Source organism: Cygnus atratus, chromosome 7 (assembly GCF_013377495.2).
Source record: "Cygnus atratus isolate AKBS03 ecotype Queensland, Australia chromosome 7, CAtr_DNAZoo_HiC_assembly, whole genome shotgun sequence".
NCBI classification, from domain to species: Eukaryota; Metazoa; Chordata; class Aves; order Anseriformes; family Anatidae; genus Cygnus; species Cygnus atratus.
The window spans coordinates 20,427,272-20,451,808 of record NC_066368.1 but is presented as its reverse complement, the minus strand read 5'-3'; the positions used below and the strand labels follow the sequence as shown (position 1 = coordinate 20,451,808).

Genomic DNA, 24,537 nt, shown 5'->3' with positions numbered 1-24,537 from the left:
CCTGGGGTGAGGGAGACCTACCAGGCAGGGCACTGGCCTGCCTGTGAGCAGTGCCACCCAGCTTCGTGCCACTGGTACGGATGGGTTTGACAGCCCCACGTCTGTAGGCTGCCTACCCCGAGCTCCCAGAATAAATTGCTGCTTTAGGCTTTGAGAAACATTTTCCCAGTCACCCAAGAGGCTTTGTGTTAGCCCTTCGCACGGGGGTGCAGAGCCCAGCCGGGAGGCTGACGGTGCGCTCGGGAGCTGCTGTGTGCAGAGCTGTGGCTGCACGGCCGTCGGGACCCAGGCTGGCTGGCTTACTGCTGGCTAAAGTCTATCTGCATGAGCTGCAGTCAGGCGGTGACTGCAGCACCGAAATGTCCTCGGGCAGGTGTTTCTACTTTTATTACACTCAGTTCACGTTTGGAAGGCTTTCTTTGCAGTCAGGAAACCCAGAAATGCGTTACAATCCAAACATCTAGAAGATGTCATTCACTTTACAAAATATTGGAAACAAATTGGGTGTAGATGTTTGACATCCCAGATGTAAGGCGAATTAAGGAAATCTTAAAGGACAAACAGGGTTCTGCTGGTTTTGTCTGCAGAAACACAGGGCTGGGAGGAACCACCAGGCTCATCAAGTCCAAATTCTGGTGCCACAGGCAACCATGGAGCAGATGTTCAACTCAGAGCATGCACAAGAGTATCCATCCCAGCAGCTACAGAGCTATCAGTCCCCCACAACAAACTCACAGCCTCTGCAACAAATGACCAAAAGCTTCAAAAAATACAAGAAGCCACAGGAAGGGAGTGGGAGAAAAGCATTGCCAGTGGCCACGTCCCCTTCACTAGCAGGAGATCTGTTCAGTGAAAAGATGCAAAAATCTTTCAGCTCTTCGTAACTGATCCTTTTCTAAGTGAGTGCATCAGTGCACTACACTGCAGTGACTGCAGGTCTCCTGTCACCTACGGACCAGCCAGCTCGGGTCCTGCTAGCAGCGTGGCCACACCAGCACGGCCCTGGCGAAGGGGACAGCCCCGCGAGCTGCCAGCACGCTGGTGACTGCCGCGCAGCACGCGCCGGAGCTGTCGCAACAGCGGCTGTGCCAGCAGGTGAGTTAAGGAGACCTACAGAAACACATGGGCTTGCCAAGGTTAAATATCTTAATCTGGAGCATGGGAAGTTTTAATTGAAAGCTTTGCTTTGAGCCCATTTCCAGTTATTAAAATTCAGGAGTCTGTGCCGAATTCCTTGTGGACGTTCATTTTGATTAACAGAAGACGTGTGTACTAGAAAAGAGGCTTGGACTGGGAGGCAGCAGATAGCTGTAGATAACATTCTCAACTCTCTTGCAAGTTATGCCATACGTAGTATTTTATATAAAATGTCAGATCTTGAAGGTAAGCAATTACGTGCAAATTTCAGCCTTCATTTAAAACCAAGGTATTTCTGGCTTTCACGACTGCAGAGAACAGGTGGAATTGGGACCTGGCTGTCTCCCAAAGGACCAGAACCAGAGGCAAAGAAAAAAAACAAATGCATTCTTATTTACAGTCTTGCGAATGTTATGGCAATCTCTCAGTTTTTGAGGCTGTTCACTCAGGACTTTTTAACTCCGGGGCTCGGCAGTGTTTTATCTCTGTATTAGCAGTGTGTTATCTCTGCATCCTGCAGAATGCTCCCCTGCGGTTCGCTTGAGTGTTGGACAAGAAAGTGGTCCTGAGTGTGTGGGTGACATGGTGTGGGCCTTCCTTATGCTTATCAGAACTGGCAAAAGTCTCACAGTGGAACCCTTACCAGTAAAAGGTGGTTTTTGACCAAAATTAAAACCAAAACTGTGCTGGAAACGTGTCGGTTTAGATCTAAGGCAATTTCTACATCAGGTTTTAAATAAATTTAAAAAAAAATAGTGAGAACTTCAGCCTTTCAGAATGGAGAAATTGTTTTTTTCCTTTAAAATGATTTTTTAAAGGTGAACGAGAAGCTATGCTAAAAAATAAGAAGTAGAATAATATATTTAGATTTTAATTGGAACAGCAGGTTCCAGCTACACTGCATGTAGGTGTAGGATTTTATTAAAGCCCTGATTCAAAATGAAAACCAGGTTGAAAATTTGGAAATTTCCACAGAGCTCCTGAATCTTCCTTCCTGTCCTAGCCCTTACTGCTCTCCTTATTCTTTACACCTCTCTTTCTCAAGTTTCCCAAAGCAGCCAGCCCCAGGCAAGCACTCCAGGGAGTGGCACAGACCCCCAACATAAAGCTGGGACCCACCTCCAGAGATGGCAGGCTGCTTTTCCTAGCTTTCTGTAACGAAAGGACAGATCTGTAGCCAGTCTGCTTGGCTCATGTAAGTCACTAAGAAGTCTGAACTTCAGACAACATGAGCTCTGTGTTTGTTTCTGTATCTGTGTTGTTTGTGGCCTGAGAGCACTGGCATTTGTCTCTTAGTTTGTTGTAATTTATCATACAGTGGTGTGCGTACTTGTTTATCTTTGCCTACAGGTCTGTATTTATAACCGTGGCTATACATAGTTAAACATTTGGGTCACATATTGTAGTCAGACCCCATGAAGAATTAATAAACATTTATTCAACCATTACAGTTTTTAACAGAGCTTAATGGGCAGATAGGCTGCTCAGATCTGTGGATGTAGCCATCACTAGCTAGCTATATTGATCTTGTTGTACAGCACCAAGTACAGTTATTGCAAACAGTAAGTCATAACCATCTAAATTCATCTGTAACAAGGCTATAATACCCATTACGTAATATCTCATATGTATCAACACAGATATATAATTTATGTTGTACCTTGCTACGTTATGAGGCCCATACCTATGTCTACATTTGCCTATCTGTCTAAGTTTGGGAGTACAGATCTGTTTTACTCCTAATTGCATACCTGGCATCCGTCTGACCAAGTGCAGAGCTATGGATTTTGGTGGGCCCTGAGCAAGCTGTTACTCAGATCCCATTCCAAAACGATCGCGATGGCTGGCAGAGAATTCACTGCACTCCTGGGTCCCATGTCCCTACCCCTGGTATAAATACAGTCTCTGTCCATAGGAGGTAGCAGTCTAAGGGTTTACCTACAAATGGCTGTGCAAAATAACTAATTTGAATTAACTGAAAGTGCGAAATTAAAATGGTCTAGTTAAACTGCATTACACCTCTGACTCCCTTGTTTAGAATTAAGGCAGCTTTAATTTAGTTTAGCTTAATTCACTTTGGAAATAAAGTAAACTAAATTCACTTTGGGACACTCAGATTTTGAATGAGCATCCAAACAATGTCTTAATGGTTTTAACCAATGCACTTTCTAAGTTAATTCAGATTCATTTTGTTGTTTGTCCATGTGTAAGCAAGCCTGTTGCCTATTCCCTGTCAATGAAACCATCTCAGCTGCGACGCCTTCAGCAATTCCAAATTGACAAACAGCCTCCCAAGAGCCACGCTGTTTAAGTGATCCTCCCACACATGCAAGTGCTTCCTCATCCCCACCACCTTGTGCTGGCAGCTTTTCTCCCCATGTCTGAGCTCCGGTGGGCTGATCTCTGGACTCTACAACTGACTTGCCTGGAGCTTGGTGCAGCGAACCAAGTGCTAGCTGGTGTAAGCTTAGAAGAGGTTCACCAATTGTTCAGCCCTGTCTGAAGATGTGATTTGTAAATATTTAATTATTCAAATTTTACAAGTTTTTGCAATGGAGTTTTGTATAGTTTCTAGCTCAGGCGAATTGCAAGATATTCTTTTGGGAAGTCATGATATTCTAGAGAGCTTCTAGTGATTTTAATCCAGTTACATTATTTTCAAGCATGATCCTCTTAAGCTGAACTAACTATCTGTTCATCTAGAATTTATTTCATGGTTTCATCCAGATTTGCATAGGAACGAGATTGGATACAATCAGGACTTACAGATAGAGGCATACAGAGGAGCACAGGCAATAGCATTTACAAAACTATACTACTTTTACATTTTTTCTTGAATATTTTGTGGTCAAAGAAGACCAGAGGTAGCATATGGTAGTCCAAAGATCTTATCCTGGCCTTTTTTGTAAAGAGCAGTTGCAAAACCAACTGTGAACAAAGCAATCTGAGAATTAACACAGAAGCATCTTCTGTACAAAAATCTTAATATTTGAAAGCATAATTATGGAGATTTCAAACTTCCCATTACCTCGCCTAAATTTCAGCCACACTATATATTTGGTTAAAACACAGCTTAGGAGGAAAACATAGTCAAATGTTATTTTTGTCACAATGCAAAAAAGCACTTGAAAAACTGCATTTTGATAAAATCTCAACTCACATAAAGGACCTGACCTAAATCTTTGCTAAGAAGCCAACCAGAAAAACAAACAAACAAAGCAAGCAACAACAAACAAAAAAGCACCAGAACCAAAGAAGCCCACCTAAATACCCAAGCCATCAAGTACTTTTTGATTATGTGGTTATGCTAGGTTTTTGTCTGCTTGTTTCGTTATGGAGCTAGTGCTAATGAATAGATGTTGGTTTGTGGATACTAGAGGCTCAGAGATTTGGTATAAAATCAGCACAGTTTGATTGAAACACTTACCAGTCTGATATAACGAGACAGTCCCATATATTAATTAATATACCTGTGCAGAATGTACCTGAGTGCATCTGGGCATCCATTTTGGTGCAACTAGCTAGAAAGAGGCCACTGTAAGTAAAAGCTAGATTTGTAGCAGACATCAGTTTGCATGACTTTTTTGGTGTGGACGTCCACTTTGTGTGTGTATATATAAATATATATGCACAGAGGATGCACAAGGCTACCTTGCTGTACCAGAGCATGAGCATGTGTGCCTGTGTGCCTGTCCGCACGTTCATTTGCATGTGTGTCAGTCTGCAGGTATGTTTCTACTTCTGTGTAATCTGGCTGCAGTGCTCTGAATAGCAATGAGCTCAGTAAAAGCACGTATACATTTGTGTCTGGCTGTGCATCTATCTGCATGTGGATGTGCTTGTGTGGTGTCTGCGGGCATGTCTATTTTGTGGGGCTGTACCGAGGCGCTATGGGAGTCCCTCTGGTCAGATGGATGCCGCCTTGCGTTTGGTGCCTGTGACTGTGTGCTCTCGTTCCCTTACAAGATAGCGTCCTTTGGCAGCAAAACGGCTGCCTGGGCGTTGGGAGACCTGGGTCATAGCCCAGCCTGCGGTCAGTGGGCTCTGTGACTGAGCAGGCTCTTAATTTGCTCCGTGCCTCAGTTTCCTCTCCCCTCTTTTTTTTTTCTCCACCGACAAAGACCGCGGGCATGGACTGCCGCCTACTGTGGGGGAAATGCAGCCCATTTGGGATGGGGCCCTGGCCCTGGGGGGCTGTTGGGTACTGCAGCACTGCTGTGCGCTGGCAGGCTGGCTCCTGGTGGCTTTGTGAGAGTTTCTCCCCCATGCATGTACAGAGCAGGGGGAGGTGGAAAGGAAGGAGTTATTAAATGCCAAGCGGATATGCAATAAATCCCATTGATTTTACGAACTCCAACTTGTCTTCAATCTCTTTCCATTCCTTATCCTGGGGGCATTGCAACAAAACCCTATTTTAAATACCTTTTCTTCCCCTTCCCCCACTTCCCCTCCTCCCACTCCCCAAAAAAGTGTCAATATTTTATTTGGATTTTTAACTTCGCTCCATAACAGTTGTTTGACCTCCTGACTCATGCGAGTCACATAAATTCTGGGACTTTATTCAGGAGCCATGTTCCTGCTATTGAATAAGCAATTTGGGAGGGTGAATTAATGACTTGTGCTGTTGCTGGAAAGTCCCTGAAGAAATATTAAAATTGCTTGCAGACTGAATCAATACTCACTGAACACCCAGCATGAGGACCTGGGCTTTTTAATGGCTACAAACAGCCGCACTTGGTAGAGGAAGGGGAATTCCTGTGCACACACCACGCACGCGACTGCCAGCAGTCTTCCCCCGTCCCTGCTGTCACTTCCAATAGCAGCCCCTTGTTACACACACAGCCTGCTGATAGCCGATGCCTGCCGTGCCAGGGAGGAGACACCAAAGAAGGGTGCCCTGTCTCCCTCACTGTAAGACCCTGTAGGGTTTGCAGGAGTGGCTGTTTGGGTCTCATGCGAAGCGCTCAGCTTAGCACGCCCTGGTGGTCTGCAGGTCTTTGTTATTTGGGGCCCTGGAAGCGTTCTGTGTGCAAATCTGGGTTCACTACCATGGCTTGGGGAGAGGATTTGGCTGTCTGCTGAGGCACCTGTGTGGGATGCTCCTACTGCTCTGGGTGTGAGGGGTGTTTGCGTGTTCTCACAGCGTGGCTGCATTGCATTAGGGCCATGCAGTAGGTTCTCCTTGGTTCCCTCACTTTGTATTATGGTGAGTCCTGAACACAGTGCACCCATGCCAGCGGTAAGAGTGGCCACGTTGTGCAGTACGGCACTGGGCAGCCGCCCACCAGCCTCCCAGTACATGCACACGCAGTGCGCACGTCCTTTGGGCTCTTACTGTCTGGTGCTCATTAGCCTGACAAGAGACAGGTTTGGGGAGCACCCCAAGTTTTGCTGCAAGCACCCTTCACCAATGGTGGGGTTCGTTGCCAGAGTTTCCAAGTCCCCTTGGAGCGCAGGCCACATGTTTTGCCATTGTGTTTTTGAATGGCTGTTTTGTATTCACTTGTTGGGTGGCTATTATTGTGTATTAACACCGGGGTGTGTGTGCTTTGTATGACTGCATGTCTGTTTCATTGATTCCATCAGTATTATTTTGTAATCGTGTGTCTCTGTGATTGAGTTAGTGTGCATTTCAGGGCTCCTGTGTATTGAATAATGATGTCAGGGATTGGGTTGTTTGACTGGGTAATGGCCTCTTTTCACCGTCGTAAGTGAATGTGTCCTTCTCCTGTTTCCCTGTCTCGGCCGGGGCAGGATCACTTACACTAGGTGATTCCTTAAGATGCTCACATGCAAGCAGAGAACATCCCCAGCTCTCCCTTCCAGGGCCATGCGGCTGCCTGCCTCCAGGAGCAGCAGGGAGTGCCTGTGCGCACCACTGGATTTCTAGGGCTATGCGAGCGGTCAGATGCGGGTGCACCGGCTGACACACTCAGGAGTTTAGCTAGGACTTGTCAGTTATGGGTTTGGGTGAGTGTCCGTGCCCTAAGTTTCTGGCTATTAACACAGAGAAGGGCACCTCTACGAGTGCCTACGCTGGGTGCGGCTGCCCGAGATGCTCACGTCTGACTCGGCCGGGTCTCTCACATGGGGAATCACAGTCAGTAGGACGTGTCAGCTGCATTTAACCATACATATGTGCAAGTATCTTAGGCTGCAGTGAGTATCTGTGTTTGTGCAATGGCTGCTGGCGTGTGTCTGCTGTATACTGCTGCCCTAAGCAGAGCCACACTTGGTCCCTTAGAAATGGGCAGGGGAGCTCAGTTATTTCTCTGCCAATGATTGTGTGTCACTGCTGCCTGGATTTATTTGCTCTGTGCAGGCAATGTGTCTGGCGCTGGGTCTGCTCTGTGCTTCCTCAGCCACCAGGATTTCGCTCAGCAGCAGTCACATCCAGACAAAGTATATGGGAAGGACTGAAAGATCCAGGAAACTTCCAGGGAAAGCTCTCGACTCTATCCTATCATCAAAATACCACCTATACAGCCAGGATTCGGTGAGCCAAGGAGTTTAGCTTATATTTTTCAGTGAGGTTGCTAACAGGTAACTCCCTTCTGCCCCTTGCACTAACTTGAGCCTTGCTGCTTCCCCTGCCTCCTTGTTTGTGCTCTCCCACTCTTTTTTTTTTCCCCCCTTCCTCCTCCATTTTCCTGCCTGCCCTCGGCCTAGAACAGACGACCCCATCCATAGCCCTCCTGGTGCTTTACCAGCTCCTGCCCCGCACACAGGGGTCGCAGCATCTCAGGGGAGCGGGGAGGGGGAGAGAGGGAGGGAGCGAGGGAGAGAGACCTGCTTGAAAATAATTGGAGGCTGTTAAACAGAGGAGCCCAGCATATCACTCTAGTAATGGAAATAAATTCCATTGTATTTGCATTTTAATTTTCCACATAAACAAAGGCCCGGAGTGTGCTGGCTTCGCCAGAATCACCGGCCAGAATTTAATTAGAAATGAAAAGTTTATAGGGTCCTCTTTAATGCGATTAATGCACAGTTAACATTTATCACATACATATGCTGGAATCGCCTTTTTTAAGCAACCACCGGCCATGAAATGAATTTCTTTTCAACTTTTTTAGCGTGCGTGAGGAAGGCTGTCTCTGGTGAGGCGGTCCAGTGAGCACACTCCTGACAGCTTGGTAAACTGCAGCCCGCAGAGGCTTAGTAGCCCCCATCCTCACTGAGGAAAGTTCAAGGTGGCTTAGAGGGAAGCATGGTCTGCTGGTTAAAGCCTGAGGTTGGGAGTCAGGGGATCTGGGTTGTATTCCCAACTCTGCCACATGCTCACTGCATGACTGACTGGCTCTCAGCATCTGTTTCTCTGGGTGTTAAAAATAAAAAAGAAATCAGCTGGAAGAAGATATCTTAGCCGCAGACCCCTCTGACTCGCAATCTCTCCAGAAGCTGGCCCAGCCTTCTTGCATGGGATGCGGATCGCATCCTGCGCTGTGCCGACCTCTCGGCTTGTCCCCCAGCTCCTGAGCTCCTCTACGTGGGCTCCGCTGTGGTTGTGTGAGGTGGGGGCTCCTGGAGGGGCTGCTTTGTGCTGTGCCTGCACTGCCACCAGCAGCTCCTGGCTCTTGGCGGGTCCCCTATCGCCCTGTCCTTTTCTTCCCACGCAGCCCCGCCATCCCTGTTGTCCCTTCATTATGCCCCCTGCCCTGCTCTGCCGTGTGACAGATGGGGCCGGCAGCCACCCCCTGCTCCCCCACTTCCTTTTCTGGCTTGCAGACAAGCAGAGCAAATAAACCAGGCCCACGGACGCACAGCGTTAGCATGTTAGGGACACAGCAGGGGAAGGAGGAACATGAAACCTCTATTGATCCCTTGAGGAATGATGTCCCTTCCTTATCTTATCAGATTCTCTTCACTCTTCAATTATAGTCTGTTGAAATTGGCCTCTTAACCCAAACAAGATAACCTGGGTAATAAGGAGAAGAGTGGGAGGGGAGGGGAGAGGAGGGCAGAGTCCAACGCATTAAACTATGGCTCTCGTTAGAAATACTGCTTTCAGTGCACCCCCTGCCCCAGTCTCCGCGGGTACCGCTTACTGCAGTGCTGGGTTGTGCCTCAGATGAGCTAGCACACATCCACAGCCTTCCAGACACATCCTGCCATGGGCACCCATATTCCCTCGAATGCGCTAGGGCCCCAAAGAGGTGCAGGTCCCTGCACTCGCACGCAGTGCCGCACGCACCCTGTGCTAGCACTGCCTGTGTCTGCAGTGCGGGCACTGCCTGCCTCATGGATGCTTCATCCTCAGCACAGCCACGGTGTGGCTAACGTTACCACCTTACCCCCAGCTCTGCCCAAAAGAACTACCAAAAAATGCACAGCGCATGGCTGGCCCCCTGCATCCATTCACAGGCACGGTTCATCAGCACACCCACGCCTTGCCAACAGCCAACCCGCTGCACCGCAGGCACGCAGAAACCTCTGCAGAGCCCCACAGAACTGCGCAGGCTTGCAGAGATGTGCAGTGCCATGCTCTGCTCTCTCCTGTACCCCCTAGCATGTAACTGCGGGGTTACAGCATTGTTTCCGTGGATAAGACCGTTCTTAGCTCTTCCCCAGAGCAGCAACACGCACTTGCTATCAGCCTATGCTCCCAGCTGGACATGTTGCCCTAGCGATACACCCACGCTCCTCCTCGTACACATGTCATGGGGTATAGGGCATGTCCAACCCAAATATCCATTACAGAGAAGATTGTCTGGAGGAACAATAGAGACCCAGCAGTCTATCTACACAAATGCATGCAGGTTTCCATGCTCAAATTACTTCAATGAGCAGAGAATGATCCAGTAGCACATTCAAATACTGCAGAAGGTGCTTTCAGCTGGGAAAGGTGGTGCTCTGGGCAGTACAAAGGCTTCGTTTACATGGCCAGCACCCTCCTCTTGCACTCTTCCAAAGACTGTATTCCCCAAGGTAGCTTTATCCCCTGCCTTTCACTGTGCTGGGGCATTTCCCTGCCTACGTGTCCACCTGCGATGGGCCACGCTCCCTTCTGCTCCACGTCTCCCTGTGCTACCAGCCCTGCCAGTTCTGCCTGCTGGGCACCAGGAGCCCGTCTGTCTCGGAGAAGCAGTCACTCTTAGTCATGTATTTTTCTTCAAACGTCCCCTCAGGTCACAAAAATCCATGTAATCCACAAAAGGGGGGTGGAATCGTGAGAGCCACGTATGGGAGTTGGGTATCAGTACTGGATGAGCCTCCGCATCTTGTTTGGCACAGCGGCCAAGACTGCCTTATGTAAAACCACGGCAGGTCTGCTTTTGACAACACCCAAGTCAAGTCCACTGTGGCCTTTCGCTCCATCATTATCTCGTGCCCTTTCCTCCCACCAGCCCCACCCAGCTGTGCTCTCCCCGCGCTCTGCAAGCCTCATGGTGTAGCTGTCTGTCTCTGTCAGAGGCAGCACCACAAACATCATCTCTATAAAATCCTAAATTTGCTGTTTGTTCGCTAGGGAGAGGGAATTTGCGGCGTTATTCATTTTCCACTTTGCCCCTGCTTGCTCAGCCCTGGTCCATTTGTCTGCAGCGCGTCCCAGCCATACGCTTCCCTATGCCTTCACAGCATGCAAGTGTGGGTTCCTTTTCCTCAAAAATATTATTCCTTCCTCTCCTCTGCTCTTCTAGATATCCTCTCTTTCCTGTTCATTTTATAAATATTTTTTTGTATGGATAATTTCTGTATAAATGAATATTTTTTCAAGTTCAAAAGCCTTAATTTAATCAACAAAGAAAGATTTTCTGGGCCTGAATCTAGGCAAATATTAACAGCAGGCACTGTTACATAGCTATGTTGTCAGCAGTCTTTCTTTTTAAAGGCAGGTGACCAAAACCTGTTTTTAAAAGACATTCTAGAGAAGCATGAGCATGTTGAAAGGCAGTAGTCCCTTTAAGTAGGGCCCCAATGTCAGTGTCCAAAGACTCTCTCACAATTTTAAAGTGAGTACCCGACCGTGGGCATTGGGTAGCGAGGTTGCCCTCACGTTTCCGACAGCTTGAAGAAAAAGAAGCCCTATTAAGGAAAATGGGGGCTGGTTCTGGGAGTCGAAGGGCTGGGATATCATTGCTGCCAGAATCATTTAAACTGCCCTGCGACGAGAGGTGGTGCAGAGCGTCCTGTCTGGCAGGTATTCATTTGTGACTTTGTCGTCTTGTTGCAGTCTGTGCTTTTCCTTGTGTAAATGATGAACAGACATCAATCTGCCTTGCAAAATCTGGCTACCAGCCCTCTCCAGCGCAATACAGTGATGGGCAGTTTGGCCAGAGCTGATAGCTGGCCTTGATGCCATTTACCTCCCAGCCAGGGACGGGAGGTCAGCCCCGTGCCTGGCGCCCTGCGGAGAGGGAAGGGCGCTTACCTTGGGAGGAGAGGAACCGTTCAAAAGGGAACCAGAGGAAGGAAAACTAAACTGGCCCCCAGGAGAAAACATTTAGCAGAGGCAAACTCCACCATCTCTCCGTAAGCATGCGTGTGTGTGTGATGGGGGAGTTGCTAAAAGTCTGGGGGACGGTATGCTGTGCAAGTTTTAGAAACGCTGCTGGAATTGCAGAGCTAGAGTATGGCAGCAGCAAGGAATGTCCTATTTCTGTTTTTCGTACAGGCAGAGACAAGCCACCAGAATCTCCTCTCCTGATTTAACAGTGAGGTTTGGGTAAATGTTTCATACATAGCATTTTCTGGGAAGCGTATCTGTGAACTCACAGGCCGTTAGCTGAGGCTTTTGGCACATCACTCTTTCTCCTCTCTGTCAAAACTAGTACACACATAAATCCCAAGCCAGACAGAGGACAAAGGAATATCCTTCCCTGACCACATCAAACTCCTGCCTATGTTTCCTTTAGCCTACCGGTGCTTTGTGTCACCATCTACGTGCCTGCCAAGAGACACACATTCCCTGCCATATACCAAAATACTCATATGTAATATCCAGCCAGCAGGCATATTTCCCTGAAGGTACAGATCTGCATTGCACTCACAGTCCCCATATAAATGTCCTATAAAAAATGCAATATAACTCTGTCCTTTTTTCTTCCCCATACCCACCCCTGAACGCATCAACCTTTCAGATTTGCCTACGATATATATAAATGTACCCTCTGCCTTATCCCTATCCTGTCACTCCTCAGTATCTAGATGGACAGACATGCTCTGTCCGTATGTCTCAAACGCATCATGCATACATCCCGTCATTCTTCACACCCCAACTACAGCTATTTCTCTCCTATGGCTCCAGGATTGAACTATTGTGTTGTCCATTTCCCAGCGACAAGAGGTCTAGTTACAGGGTTATTGATTGGTTTTCATGCAGACAGATGGATCTGCCTTTGGTCTCCCCACCAAAATCCACCTCTGTATGGGCTGATTGTCACTGCTCTGGGGATAAGATTTCACCAGGAGACCACCCTCCATGCAAACATCCTTCACCCAGGCCACGGATGGTAATAAATGGAGTCAGGCTGAGCCATAATAAAAGCAATTGAGTGGGTTACCTGTGCAGACGCGAGATTTATACCTCCTCATATTTGATGTGATTGTTTTATTGAGTTCTCAGTGCAGTTAGGATGCCGTTTATTTATTTATTTATATGCCTACTTATCGGGGAAGAGGGGGGAGGCTGTTGCAGTCTAGCCAGCGTTCACCCTCAGTCTTGTCAGATAAGAGCCCAAAGAAGAGGGCTCTCCAGTTTTGCTCTGCCTTTTACCTAGACTTGGCTTTGGTGAGTGAGCCCTGACCGTTTAGCTCATTCCTTTTAGCAGACAAAGATGTTTGTTTAATCCCTGAAACCTCGAGGACTGTCTGAATGATGAGCCTCGTAGATGTTAAGGGGATGGTGTAAAGAAAGACACACATATATGGTGATTTTCTAAAAGAATCTCTCAAAAGAAATTCCTATTTACGCTGTGCCTATTTTGAACAATGGGCTGTGATCTATGCACAGAGCCTCTTTATGCTATCGCAATAGAAATAGGAAGCACCAGCATTGCTTCTGACTCTGTCATCACATGTGAGAATTCAGAAATATTAGCAGGTGCAAATTGATTGGAAATGAATATTTGTAAGTGCACTCTGAGGAGTTTGGAAACCAAGTGATTAGATTTGTGATTTTCAGCTGGGTAGATAGCCATATAAGTGCTACAAAATCAGCTCTCAGTTACTGGCACTAGAGAAAATTGGAGGCTAATGCTGAATATCATACTGTCTAGTATTTCATCACAAGCCTAACGGTGTTTGTTGTTGGTTTTCCAGCTCCTCTAGTCAAGCGATAGCATGAGAATTTCAGTTCTCATTTAATAAGGGATGTTTCCAGGGCTTTTGGGGGCTTGAAAAGGGTCCTGTCGGCTCCCTGAAGACTCAAAGGACTGCATTGTTGAGGTGTTTTTAAAGTTGTTTAATGGGAGTCACCTATCCAAATCCCTCTAAAATTTTGAAGTAAAAAAGAGAAAACGAGTAAAAGCAAACCCACATTGTATTACAGGCACTCATGATTTGTATGCCAATTGCACAGTTTAGGGCTCTGCCTTAGCATTTTTAATCAGCTGGGACTGGTAAATATGTCCATGCATGTATACGCTGCACTAGATTAATTGCTATTACAGTGCAAAAATCCTCATTCCCATTAGCTCTCAGTTTATAGAACAGTTGTTTGGGAGCAAAACTCAAACCTTTCTGACACTTTCAGGAGTAGTAATCATTATCAGAGCCACCTACACACGGACGGGATTTCCTCAAGTCCTAGTTAGCTGCACTGTTGTCAGGCCAGTGGCAAATGCTTTTGAAAGTCCCTGTCTGTCCATTTATAGAGACCTGTGACAAACTGGGATCCCTAAATATTTTGCTGATTGCAAGAAGCAAGCCTAAACTCCATTTGAATTTCAGCATGCCTTAATTAAAGACCATGGCAAGTTAATCAAAGTAAAACTCAGCCTTATTCAACTGTTTTGAAGTCTTATCTTTTCATTCAAGTAATATGGAAATCTTTTCTTTGAATAGGCTTCAGGATCAGAGACAGTTTTTCTGAGTTACTTGATATATGGCTGAAAACACGACTTTGTTTTGTATGCATCATGTCATCATATCATAAAGGGTCCAGCTGGCCTGCTAGAGCATTATCTATCTCTTTAGCCAACGCAAGATTATTTCTTATTGTATGTTTGCTTGTGTTATTAATGCCATCTAGTTATATATATTCCAAGAAATTAGGAATTCCTATGGGATGCAATTCCACAACTTAATGGACCTCCATATCAGGAGGTGCCTTCTGCTACCATTTAAATGTTCCCTTTCTTATTTCCCTCCCTTCATTCCTGGCTACACTGCTTTGTTTAAACGTGAATAATTCTTTTCCTGTTGGATGGACTGTGCCCTTCAGATGACTGTATTGTTCTCACCAACTCGTCGTTGCTTGGCCAAGCCACTTATATTTTCTCCTCTTTTCTCCCAAAGTCAAATGAGTTTTTTCACATAATAGTGATTCTGGTAAATGAGGTTTAGCTCCATAAGGCTCATTCACCCAGCACTGAAATGCAGCTACCTCTATGACAGAATGCAGCAATCATTCACTAGATGCATAAGCTTGAAAATGTTCAACTTCCAACAAAAATCAACCTTTCCGTACATGTATACAAAAAGAAAGAGTTGGAAACTTTAGATGATAAAGAGACTGTTGGGGTTCTGCACTCCGAGGTTCACAGAACAGGGAGCTCAAAACTTCCCAGTCACGGCCACTTCTACTCACAAACTGCCTCTGTTGAGCTAATATCTGTGTAATATGAAAACCAGAAAAAATGCGGCTAGCTTATTGTAGTTACCACCATACAACCTTCCAGTGGCCAGATATGAGGAATAAGACAAAGAGAAATGCTGCGAGCATTCATTTACTCTTTCAGCTGCAGTAACATTGTCTGTAACCTCTGCTTTATGAGCCTGTCCTTTATTTGCAATGATGAAAAGAAGATAATACCAGGTTTGTGTCTGATGGAAAAGAATCTGAATTTAAAGGAGTATATTCCTTGTAATGAAGCCCTGTGCGACCCAATTGCGTTCATTGCTCAGCCAAAAGCAAGTACCAGTAGCAGCCTTCTACCTTAAGAGCATGCCCTGGTGCAGGAAATTGAATGGGGACCTTAGACTCAGCGTCAGCAAAACGAGAGGATCCCTGCTAGGATCCCAAGTTTCTTCTGCATGTACTAAGGAGTGCCAGGTTATGAGAGCTGGTAAATTATGCTGGGTGCTGTCGGACAACGCTTCTTCACCCTTGCTTTGCCCCAGCCTGTTGCCAGTCGGAGGCTAAGCCAGTTTACAGGGCCAGTCTAATCCTTGGCCTCTCTCGGGTAAATGGACATGCGGCTACTAAATACTGATGGTGGCGATAGGTTTGTGTGACACATGCACTTGCTGCTCATACACTATGCAATTTTCCCGGTTTTCACTGCAGACCATGCAGCTGTCACTGGTTTTGATCAGTATGAACAAGCTGCCATTAGAGATGCTGTCCTCCAAGAGCGCCACACTAGTTTGGTGGGAAGGACGGGGAGAGATTCCCGGTGACTTTGACTGTGGTGTCCTTTGGGGAAATTCTCAAGCTAGGCTAGCAAGGGTGACTCAGAAAGCTCTGTTTGCATAACATTGATTTCTTCCGCATATGACACAGACCATGCCCTAATATGCCTGCCTTGTTCCAGACTCAATTGTTTGTCTCGAGACGTTACATTTACCTCAACCGAGATTCTGTTCAATTCTCACTCCCTTGCGTGGGCAAAAGCCTCGGCTGATGTAAGACAACCCAGCTCCAGTTTTGAACCTTTCCTTCTTAATGTGTTGAACTGCATGGGATTTTTTAATGTAAGATCGCACTGTGTTTTGCAAAGGTAGCTAAATACTGTTATTTTCATTTTACAGGTGGTAAAGCAGCCTCATAAGGAGTCCGTGTGACCCGACCGAGATCCGCCGGAAAGTTGACAGCAGAACTGGTAAGAGAAAGCTCATCTCCTAATATGCTGCGCTGTGCTCCGAGCTATGGGCCTGCCCACGGCCACTGACATTGGCCACACGCTCAGTATTTCATTGCACAAGTGTATTTCACTTGTTATTGTAACCTGGATCAATGTGTGTATCTTTCCACATGTGTTTTAAAAAAGCAATCATTATTGGAGGCTTTAACTGGGAATCACTAGCCGACTGTCAGATAATGTAACAGAAAATATCTCCCCAAACCAATCACATAACACTAAAAAGTAACGTTTACTCAGTGCATAAGAGAAAACTGACAAAATATCTAACAGCTTGACCAAGATAGCGTATCCACTAAACTCTATTCTCTGCCATGACTTAGTAGCTAGATGCAGATGGACCTAGGAACCTAGGGTCCAAAGCATATCCAGAAGGCTGACTGAACTTCATAATTGTTTGGCTTTTGTATTCCTTGAATAAAGACTAACAGAGAGTCCCTAGCCCTGAACCCAGCCTCAGGAGAGGAGAAATAGAGGGACAAATTGCGGGTAGGTGTCAGGGATTCATGTCTTTAAGAGAGGCAGAAAATAATGCTTAAACTACAATGTCTGTTGCATTGCTTGCTGCACAACCCTGAATGTATGCCTGTGATGTGCCAGTCCTGTTCCTGCTAAGGTACATTGTCTAATTTAAAAGACTTTTCCGGGATGATTATTATCCCATGAAACCTGTGTTCTTACGCTAACTGTACGTGCTGCAAAACAAAGCAAAAATTCTCATTAATGTCTGCAGCCAAGTTTGTAGTTAGGAGGCCCCCGCAAGGTTTACAGCGGGGCGTATATAAATCCAGCTGAAATACTCTAACCGGAGTGACCGAAGATAACTTGTTTGTAGTTATATGATAGATGGAAAAGTTCTTGTAGGAAGTAAGGTACTTGAGTGATTTGATGTAAGCATTAATTGCTTACCAAAGAATTACGAGCTTCTGTCACTTGCCAGCTTCTTAATTACATGCACCGTTTGTATGTGCATGTTTACACAGATACATGTATATATATACGTGAGCATGTATACACAATAGGTTCATCGTGTAGAGGAGCTAATGTGTGAAAAGGGAACAGGAACGCTCCCGGTGTAGAGATGACTGCTCTGTCTTGATCCTGTCAGTTCTGGTGTGGTTTGCTTATTAACTAGCTTACTGTCTAGATTTTTTGCCATAATTAAAGCAAAACTACCACACAGCAGAGGAATATTTTTTTTCTGAATCTTGAGGGGGTCGTAAAGACATGTTTTTAGCTATAGTTCGTATCTGGCCTTTTTCTGCATGAGTTTGGTATGAACAACTTTCTGATACGTCTCAATACTGAGTTACATGTCGTCCCAAATGTATCCTGATATCGGTAGTGCAACACTGACAGATCAGTGCAATGTAGGCACATATCATTCATCTATCACCAAAAAACAATTAATGGAAAATAATTTTCTTAAAATGATTTAGGGAGACTGTAAAAGTGGAATTGAAATAGCACTGTTTTGTAGTCTTTCATCTGAAAGGCTGTTAATGCCAGACTAGTACCCAGAAAGAAAGAAGGTAAAATGTAATTAATGTATTTTCAGAAAATCTTGTAATAACCCGAAGTACTTGTTTTCTGTATACAAAGAGATCTCCATTCTGGAGTGCAGTATTCACAGTCTATCTAGGGACCTAGATAACCGCCTTTTTCTGTAAAGACCCCCTTTGTAGTCTCAAGATATTAAATGGCTCATGGATATAGCTCTAACAGTTCTGGACACTGGGCCACTGACATTTTTGCTTTGGAAACCCCACATTTTGAGAAAAAACAAAGACATGTATTTCAAACGGGTTGGTTTTAAAAATTGTCATCTGTCCGAAGCGGCTCAGAGAGTCGGAGTGTTGGACGAACTCCGGGTTGTAATCGTACAGCAGGTAAGGGGGACGCAAAGGAACGTGCTGTTACAAAGCATTTACCCATTTCTCTGCTTACTTTGACAATGGAAGAGTAAAAAAATGTGTATTTGAATTCTGAGCTTAGCCCTCTCCTCGTGTTTTGTGAGCTGGAGTCACAAAGCCACTGGAGTGACAAAGCTCGCGCTACCCTCTGCGGCAGCAGGATCGGGCCCTCAGACGCTCGCTGTTTCCTATTCTGCTGCAATTTTTTCCCAGTTCTCTGACCTGCTCTTGCCTAGCACAGACCTGCAAGTTGTGCGACCTGTCTTGTTATGGGCTCACTTCTCACAGCTGAGGGCCTCAGGGAGCCCCATACAAAGGTGAACGGTGTGAAGTTGGGTCCGAATTTTTTAAATGAACGGGGGAAGCTTTGATCGCACGAAGTCAAAATGTTCTTGCGCCTTGGTGCCTACACACTCAAATGCCATCACAGTATGAATCAAATATGGTGGGTCACAGCTGAGCCTCTCTAATACAATAACACTTAGCAGTTACAAAGCCCTTGTCCTTCTCAAAGCATTTTATAAACGCAATCCAGCTGACATCTGTTCCCACCTCCTGAGATGGTTCAATCTTCATTCTCAGGCAGGGGAAACTGAGGTGCAAACCCCACAAAGCCCCGATGCAAACTAGTAGCAAAGCCAGGAGCAAAATCTGGTCCCGGCCTTCTCCCTGGGACACTGCGAGGCACCATGAGGCGCCGGCAGGCACGGGGCCGTGGCTTTGGCAAGATGGGGATGCTGACATCCCCTGCACCAGCAGCAGCCACCGTGCGCCTCTGGTCCGCGTCTGCCGTGCCTCCAAAGACCCTGGAGCCCTTCCTCTGGACTTGTGTACCACTAGCTTAATTCCTCCCAGGGAGAGCTGGCTGTCCTTCTGCAGCTGCCTTTGTAAGGTGTCTGAATGTCAAACTGTTATTATTTCAATACCTGACTGCGAGAGTAACAGAGACCTGGAGGTTTTTTAGGAGGGTGTATAATTAGCCGATCAGTATTATGTTACCCTGTTCATAACTTAATAACCATTTTAATACAGATGGCACACACAGGGATAATTTCCTAGGGTAGCCTAGCAGTATATTACAGAGACAGTGTGTCTGAGGGAATCTTCCTTAGCCAAGGTACATTCCACCAGCTAATTCTACCTGCTGTTTTCAAGATGATTTGGGATAATTCCATATCATTTGCAAAATATTAAAACCCATTTATATAGGATGCCAGATTTAGAAATACGCAGCCTGAGTTATTAGACATATTTTGATAAATCTGCCATGTAAAGCGCGAGACAAAAAATACCACTGTGTTTTCCATGCTGTTTATTTTTTCTGCTTCCCTTGCTATAAATACACCAGGTTTAAAAAAATCTGGCTAAACTTGCTGTATATCAAGAGGACCGATATACTGACTTGGGCGTTTTTGTCTATGCCGGCACTACAGAAGTCTGCGTGCATATTTACGCACACCCTGTGTACATTTATTTGGACGGGGAGCTCTGTATATTTGGGATTGCATGCAGAATTTCATGGATTCTTACTCTTACTCTGTCGGTGCGGTACTTTTGTACGCACCCTTGGCAAATATTGCTGTGTTCCTAGGGACTGCGGGCGCAGGCGAGGTGCGTGCAGCCGCGTCGCACGGCGGCAGCGCGGTGACTCGGTGTGCGGGGCAGTGTCCTGCGTGTCACCAGGGTGTGAGGACCTGCAGCCTGGGGTGGATGGATGGCTGTGCGGGGCTTGTACAGCCCCGGGATGCGCGCTGGGCTAACGCTCCCCTACACGCACCGCCGGCCTTTCCCCCCCGATCTGCCACTGTTTGCCCGTCGTGCGGTTCCTTCCCACACCCCGAGGCCCTCCACGGACAGAAGCCGTTCCCCAGCGGCAGGAGGAGGAGGGAAGAAAGACCCCGCCAGCGCCCGGCCGCGGAGCGGGGAGCCCGGCCCGGGGGGAGCCTCCGGCGGCCGAGGCTGCGGGCAGGGGCCGGCTTCTGCTCGGAGCCTCGGCGCCTGGCGGGGCTGGCGGCGGCTCCCCCGGGGGCACGGAGGTGAAACCGTCCCCCGGGGCTCGCACACAGGCCGAGCCCCGCGCCCCGGCCGGCGCCCGGTCCCGGTCCCGGTGCCTGCAGGCTCGCCCTTACCTGTTTATGGAGGAGACGCTGGGGACCGTGTCGTTGTCGCAGATGCCCTCGGCCAGTAGCCTGTCCCGGATCTCCCAGGCGAACATGGTCGGGTTCTGTCTCTTGTACTCGGCGATTTTATCCACTACTTTGGGGGTCGCTACTTTGGGTTTGGAGCCGCCGATCACTCCGGGCTTGATGCTCCCCGTCTCGTAATACCTGCCGCGCCAGAGCACGACGGTCGGTCAGTGCCCGGCCGGGCGCCCCCGCCGCCCCCAGAGCCCCCTGCCCCGGCGCGACCGCGGCCCCGCGGCCCCCCCCCGGCAACCGCCCCCCGCCTTTGGGCCGCCGGAGCGCGGCGGTGGGGGCACCAAGGGGCTGCACCAGTCTGTACTGGGCTATACCGGACTATACCGGGCTGCACCGGGCTGCGGGAGCTGCCGCTCCCTCGCAGGGCTCACCCCCCCAGTTTTTTCCTTTCCCTTTGGGTGCGTGTGTGCCGGTGTCTGGGGGAGCGCTGCGCTCTTGCTGCCTTCCCCGCGGGCGCTCCGTTCGGGCCCGGGCAGCGGCAAGCCTCGCCGCGCTGCGGCCCGCCGGGACGAAGCCCACCGACCCCGGGGCCGGGTCGGGCGGCCTCGGAGGGGCCGGGGGGCGCGGGCAGAGCCGGGCAGAGCCGTGCCCCCGGTTCCCCAGCGGGCTCCCGGCCCCCCGGCGGCCCTGGCACGTCCTTCGCGAAGGGCACGGCGGCGGCGGGCAGCCCGCCCACCGGCACCGCCGGCACGGCCGCCGGGGATGCTTCGCACCGCATCTTTGTTTATGGAGATTTATCTGTTTGCCCCGCTGCTTGTTTATTTACCGTGCATTTGCTAGGGCCGCCTACGGATTGTTGTGAGATGGGCTTTTTGTTGTTGTTGCTGGTTTTTTGTTTTTTTTTTTTTTTTTGGAGGGGGGGGAGGTTGTTCTCCTTTCGTGCTTTTCTTCTCTTTTCTCCCCCTCCCCGGCCCTTCTCTCGCTAATCGCTCCCTCCCTTCCCGCACCGGCCGGCGGGGCAGCGCGTCCTGCCGCTGCAGCGAGCGCGGCGGGGGTGGGCAGAGGGCGATGGGCGATGGGCAGGGGGCGGTGAGCAGGGGGCGGTGGGCAGCAGGGAGCGGGCATCGCCGCGGTAAGGGCCGGGGGGGCACAGAGCGGCGCAGCGCGGCGCCCGGAGGCACGCTGCCGCCCAGGGGAGGAGAAGGAGCGGCCGCGGTCCGTTCCTTACCTGCCCAGGATCTTGCTGACACAACCGTGGCTGACCCGCAGCTGCCTGGAAATGTCACAGGGTCGCACCCCCTGGTGAGCCAGCTCCACTATCCTTTGTCTCACCACGTCAGGTAGGGGCCTGCCGTTCACAAACACCCCCCCGAGCTGGTTCACACCCCCGTGCCCTGCTGGGGAAAGAGAAAGAAAAAAAACACAACAACCCACGCACACCAGAAACACACCGTTAGTCGTGGGTTCTTTGCCACTCGGACTGCAAAATCTCTCGTCACTACGGATGGATGGGGGTGACGGGTGAGGGGCTGGGGGGGCGAGACGTGGGGGACAGACAAAAAGGGAAGGAGACGGGGAGGGAAAGAGAGAACAAGAGAGAGAAAGAGAACGAGAGAAAGAGAGAGAGAAAAGAGAGAAGGGGAAGAAAGAAAAAGAAAAAAAGAAATGAAAGAAAAGAAGGAAGGAAGGAGGGAAAGAAGAAAGAGAAAGAAAGAAAGAAAAAGAAGGAAGGAAGGAAGGAAGGAAGGAAGGAAGGAAGGAAGGAAGGAAGGAAAGAGAAAGAAAGAAAGAAAGAAAGAAAGAAAGAAAGAAAGAAAGAAAGAAAGAAAGAAAAGAAAAGAAAGAAAAGAAAAAGATAAACGGGGTGAGAATAAGATGAAGAAAGAAAGAATTAGAAAGGACCAAGGACGGTGGAGATGGCACAGAGGGGGAAGAAGCGTGAATTTCCCCGAGCCAGCTGGGGACCCCCCGCGCCCCGCCTGCCCCCGGCCGCCCGCACCTCTGCCCGCAGCGGCGGCTGCCCGAGGCCATTGTCGCGGGGCGAGGACGGAGCCGGTGCCGGCTGCGGCTCCTCTCGGGGTTGGGAAGCGAAACGCTCCCCAGGTCCGGAGCCCAGCTGCTCGGCGGCCCCGGGCAGCCCCCGCTGCAGCCCCCTGCTTTCTACCCTTGCGCTTTTCCTCTCTCTTTGAATTCGCTTTCCGCGATTTTCTCGCACATTGTCAATTCCAGCTACTCGCGACCCCGCCCTCCCTCATCCCGCAGCAAGTCCCCTCCACAGCGCCTTGTCTCCGGTTATTTTGGGATGGGAGTTGGGAGGATTCGGACGGAAAAGGAGAGGGAGGAAGAAATGGAAGGGGAGAGGAGGAAAATATCGTGTGTCCCGTGCTCGGGCTTCGTTTACAGACAGACCCTCTCTCTGTCAGCTTTCGATATTTAAAAGAAAAATCCGCCAGTAGGAAAAAAAAAAAAAAAAAAAGGAAAAAAAAAATCTTAACAGGCTCTCGCGGCTCCTTGTTTGTTTGTTTGTTTGTTTTTCTATTTTTTTCATTCTTTCTTTCTTTTTTCCCCGCGCAAATCTAAATCAGGGCGAATTTAAATTGCTCCGCTTTCTCCTATTTCGCCCTTCCCAGGCAAAAGCCCCGCTCTATCCCACCCGGGACTGCTTGGGCGCTTTTCTTCCGATTCGCCTTTCTCCCTTTCGAGAAACAACTTGGCGGGGAGGAGGAGGAACCGAGCGCGCACCTGCGGGGTGCGGGCAGGGGGAAAGCTCAGCGCTGCCCGGCGGAGCTGGGCGCCGCGCATCGGAGCCGCCGCCCGCTGCCGGTGCGGGAACCGCTGCGGGTGCGGCCCCGCTCGCTCGGTGCCCGCTCCCCGGCGGCTGGCAGACGGAGATGGAGCTGTGCAGAGCACGCCGCCTTCGAGCCGGCCTCTCGCACAGCCCCAGCCTCCTTCCCCGCGGAGAGATCTTAGTTCGTCGCGCGGTTTGCTGAAAAATGATCTGTTTGTATTTTCGCTGAGGGTTTTTTTTCTTTTTCTCTCTTTTTTTTTTTTCCTCCCCTGCTTTTGACACTGACTTATTGGCTCTGAACTTAGTGGAAACTCTCATTGCCCTGCGATCGATCCAAGTCCTTTCGCACAAATAGAGTTTTTTCCATCTCCCCCCCCGGTCAGGATCACCCCCACCTCCCTGCCAGCGAGCCGGGGGCTCCCGTCCCTTCCCTTTGCCCGAGGAGCTGAGGTGTCGCTGCTCTCTTTTGTTGCTCTTTCGTAAAAGATATTTAGGGCTTCGGAGGGGAGGGGGCACGCTTGTCTTCCTCCACCAAAACCTGCGGGTGCGTGTTGCTCTGTGTTTTCTTCGTTTGTGCAGAGCCTCCTCTGCACATGTTGCCTCTAAAGTTACAAGACAGCAATTTCTTCGGCAACTCCGCGATAAATAATTCAGAGCACCTTTTATAACTCACATTACAAAGTATTAAAAGGCAACAGATGCAAAAAAAGATTAAAAATTAATAATTCAAATTATCGCACCCCGGCTATTTTTTTTTTTTCACGAGACTTGGGCTTGCTCCGCACCGTGCTTTCCTAAGGTTATTTCCGTACGAGCAGGGGGATATTTGGGGGCATTTATCCGCGTGGCAGTGCCGGGCTGTGTGTGTGCATCTGCCCGAGCAGCCGAGCTGCTTTCGTGCCGATCGCGTTTGCTGCCTGTGCGCGCCTGCACCAGGAGCCCGCGCCCGAGCGTATTTTAATTGCTTGCCAATATCTAGGTCTGCCCAGCTAGAAATGCATTTTCGGGAACAAACCAAACACTGATTGGTATTAGTAGGATTATTCGGAAGCCGAAATTGTTCCCGAATCTCAGCGGAGTTTGCAGAAATGGGCGTCTCGGTGCTGAGATGCCTCTCTCGGCTGCCTGCATATTCCAGCGCGTACCGAAGGCAGGATTACTGCCATCACTTCCGAGGGAAGGTCGCGCCCGAGAGAACTAAAAATAATGCCTAACGCGGGGGCCGTTTTCTGTTAGAGGTCCTCGAAAATTAAATCCTAAATTTTAAGCGGTGTGTGCTGGAAAGCATTAATTTCCGAGCAGGAAGGCAGTTACCTACATCCACGTTTGGGGATCTGATGGTGGCTTTCTATCTCTGCGCCTTCCTTCTCCTGGCAAAATCGTCATTTTTTAAGCCGCAAGCATTTCGATTTTAGACCTTTTCGGTTTGTTTTTATGCAGCGGGCAGGGCGTGTCCTCAAAAGTTTCGGTGTCAGAAGTTACAAATTGCTCTTAATTATTCATTTCCTGACTCGAGATGGTCCCAAGCTCGGCTCTAT

General features: G+C 48.7%; 1 protein-coding gene across 3 annotated transcripts in view; it reads right to left on the bottom strand.

Moving 5' to 3' along the window:
* Positions 1-24,537, bottom strand: part of PAX2 (paired box 2) — an 80,748-nt gene that overhangs the window by 55,296 nt on the left and 915 nt on the right. For 2 of the 3 annotated variants that reach the window (XM_035538704.1, XM_035538711.1), the window contains exons 2-3: positions 21,440-21,608; positions 20,203-20,400 (exon numbers count right to left, since the gene is read on the bottom strand). In XM_035538704.1, the coding sequence (XP_035394597.1) occupies positions 20,203-20,400; positions 21,440-21,608 (367 nt within the window). The remainder of the gene's footprint in view (positions 1-20,202; positions 20,401-21,439; positions 21,609-24,537) is intronic. The other variant, XM_035538693.1, reaches the window with a different exon arrangement.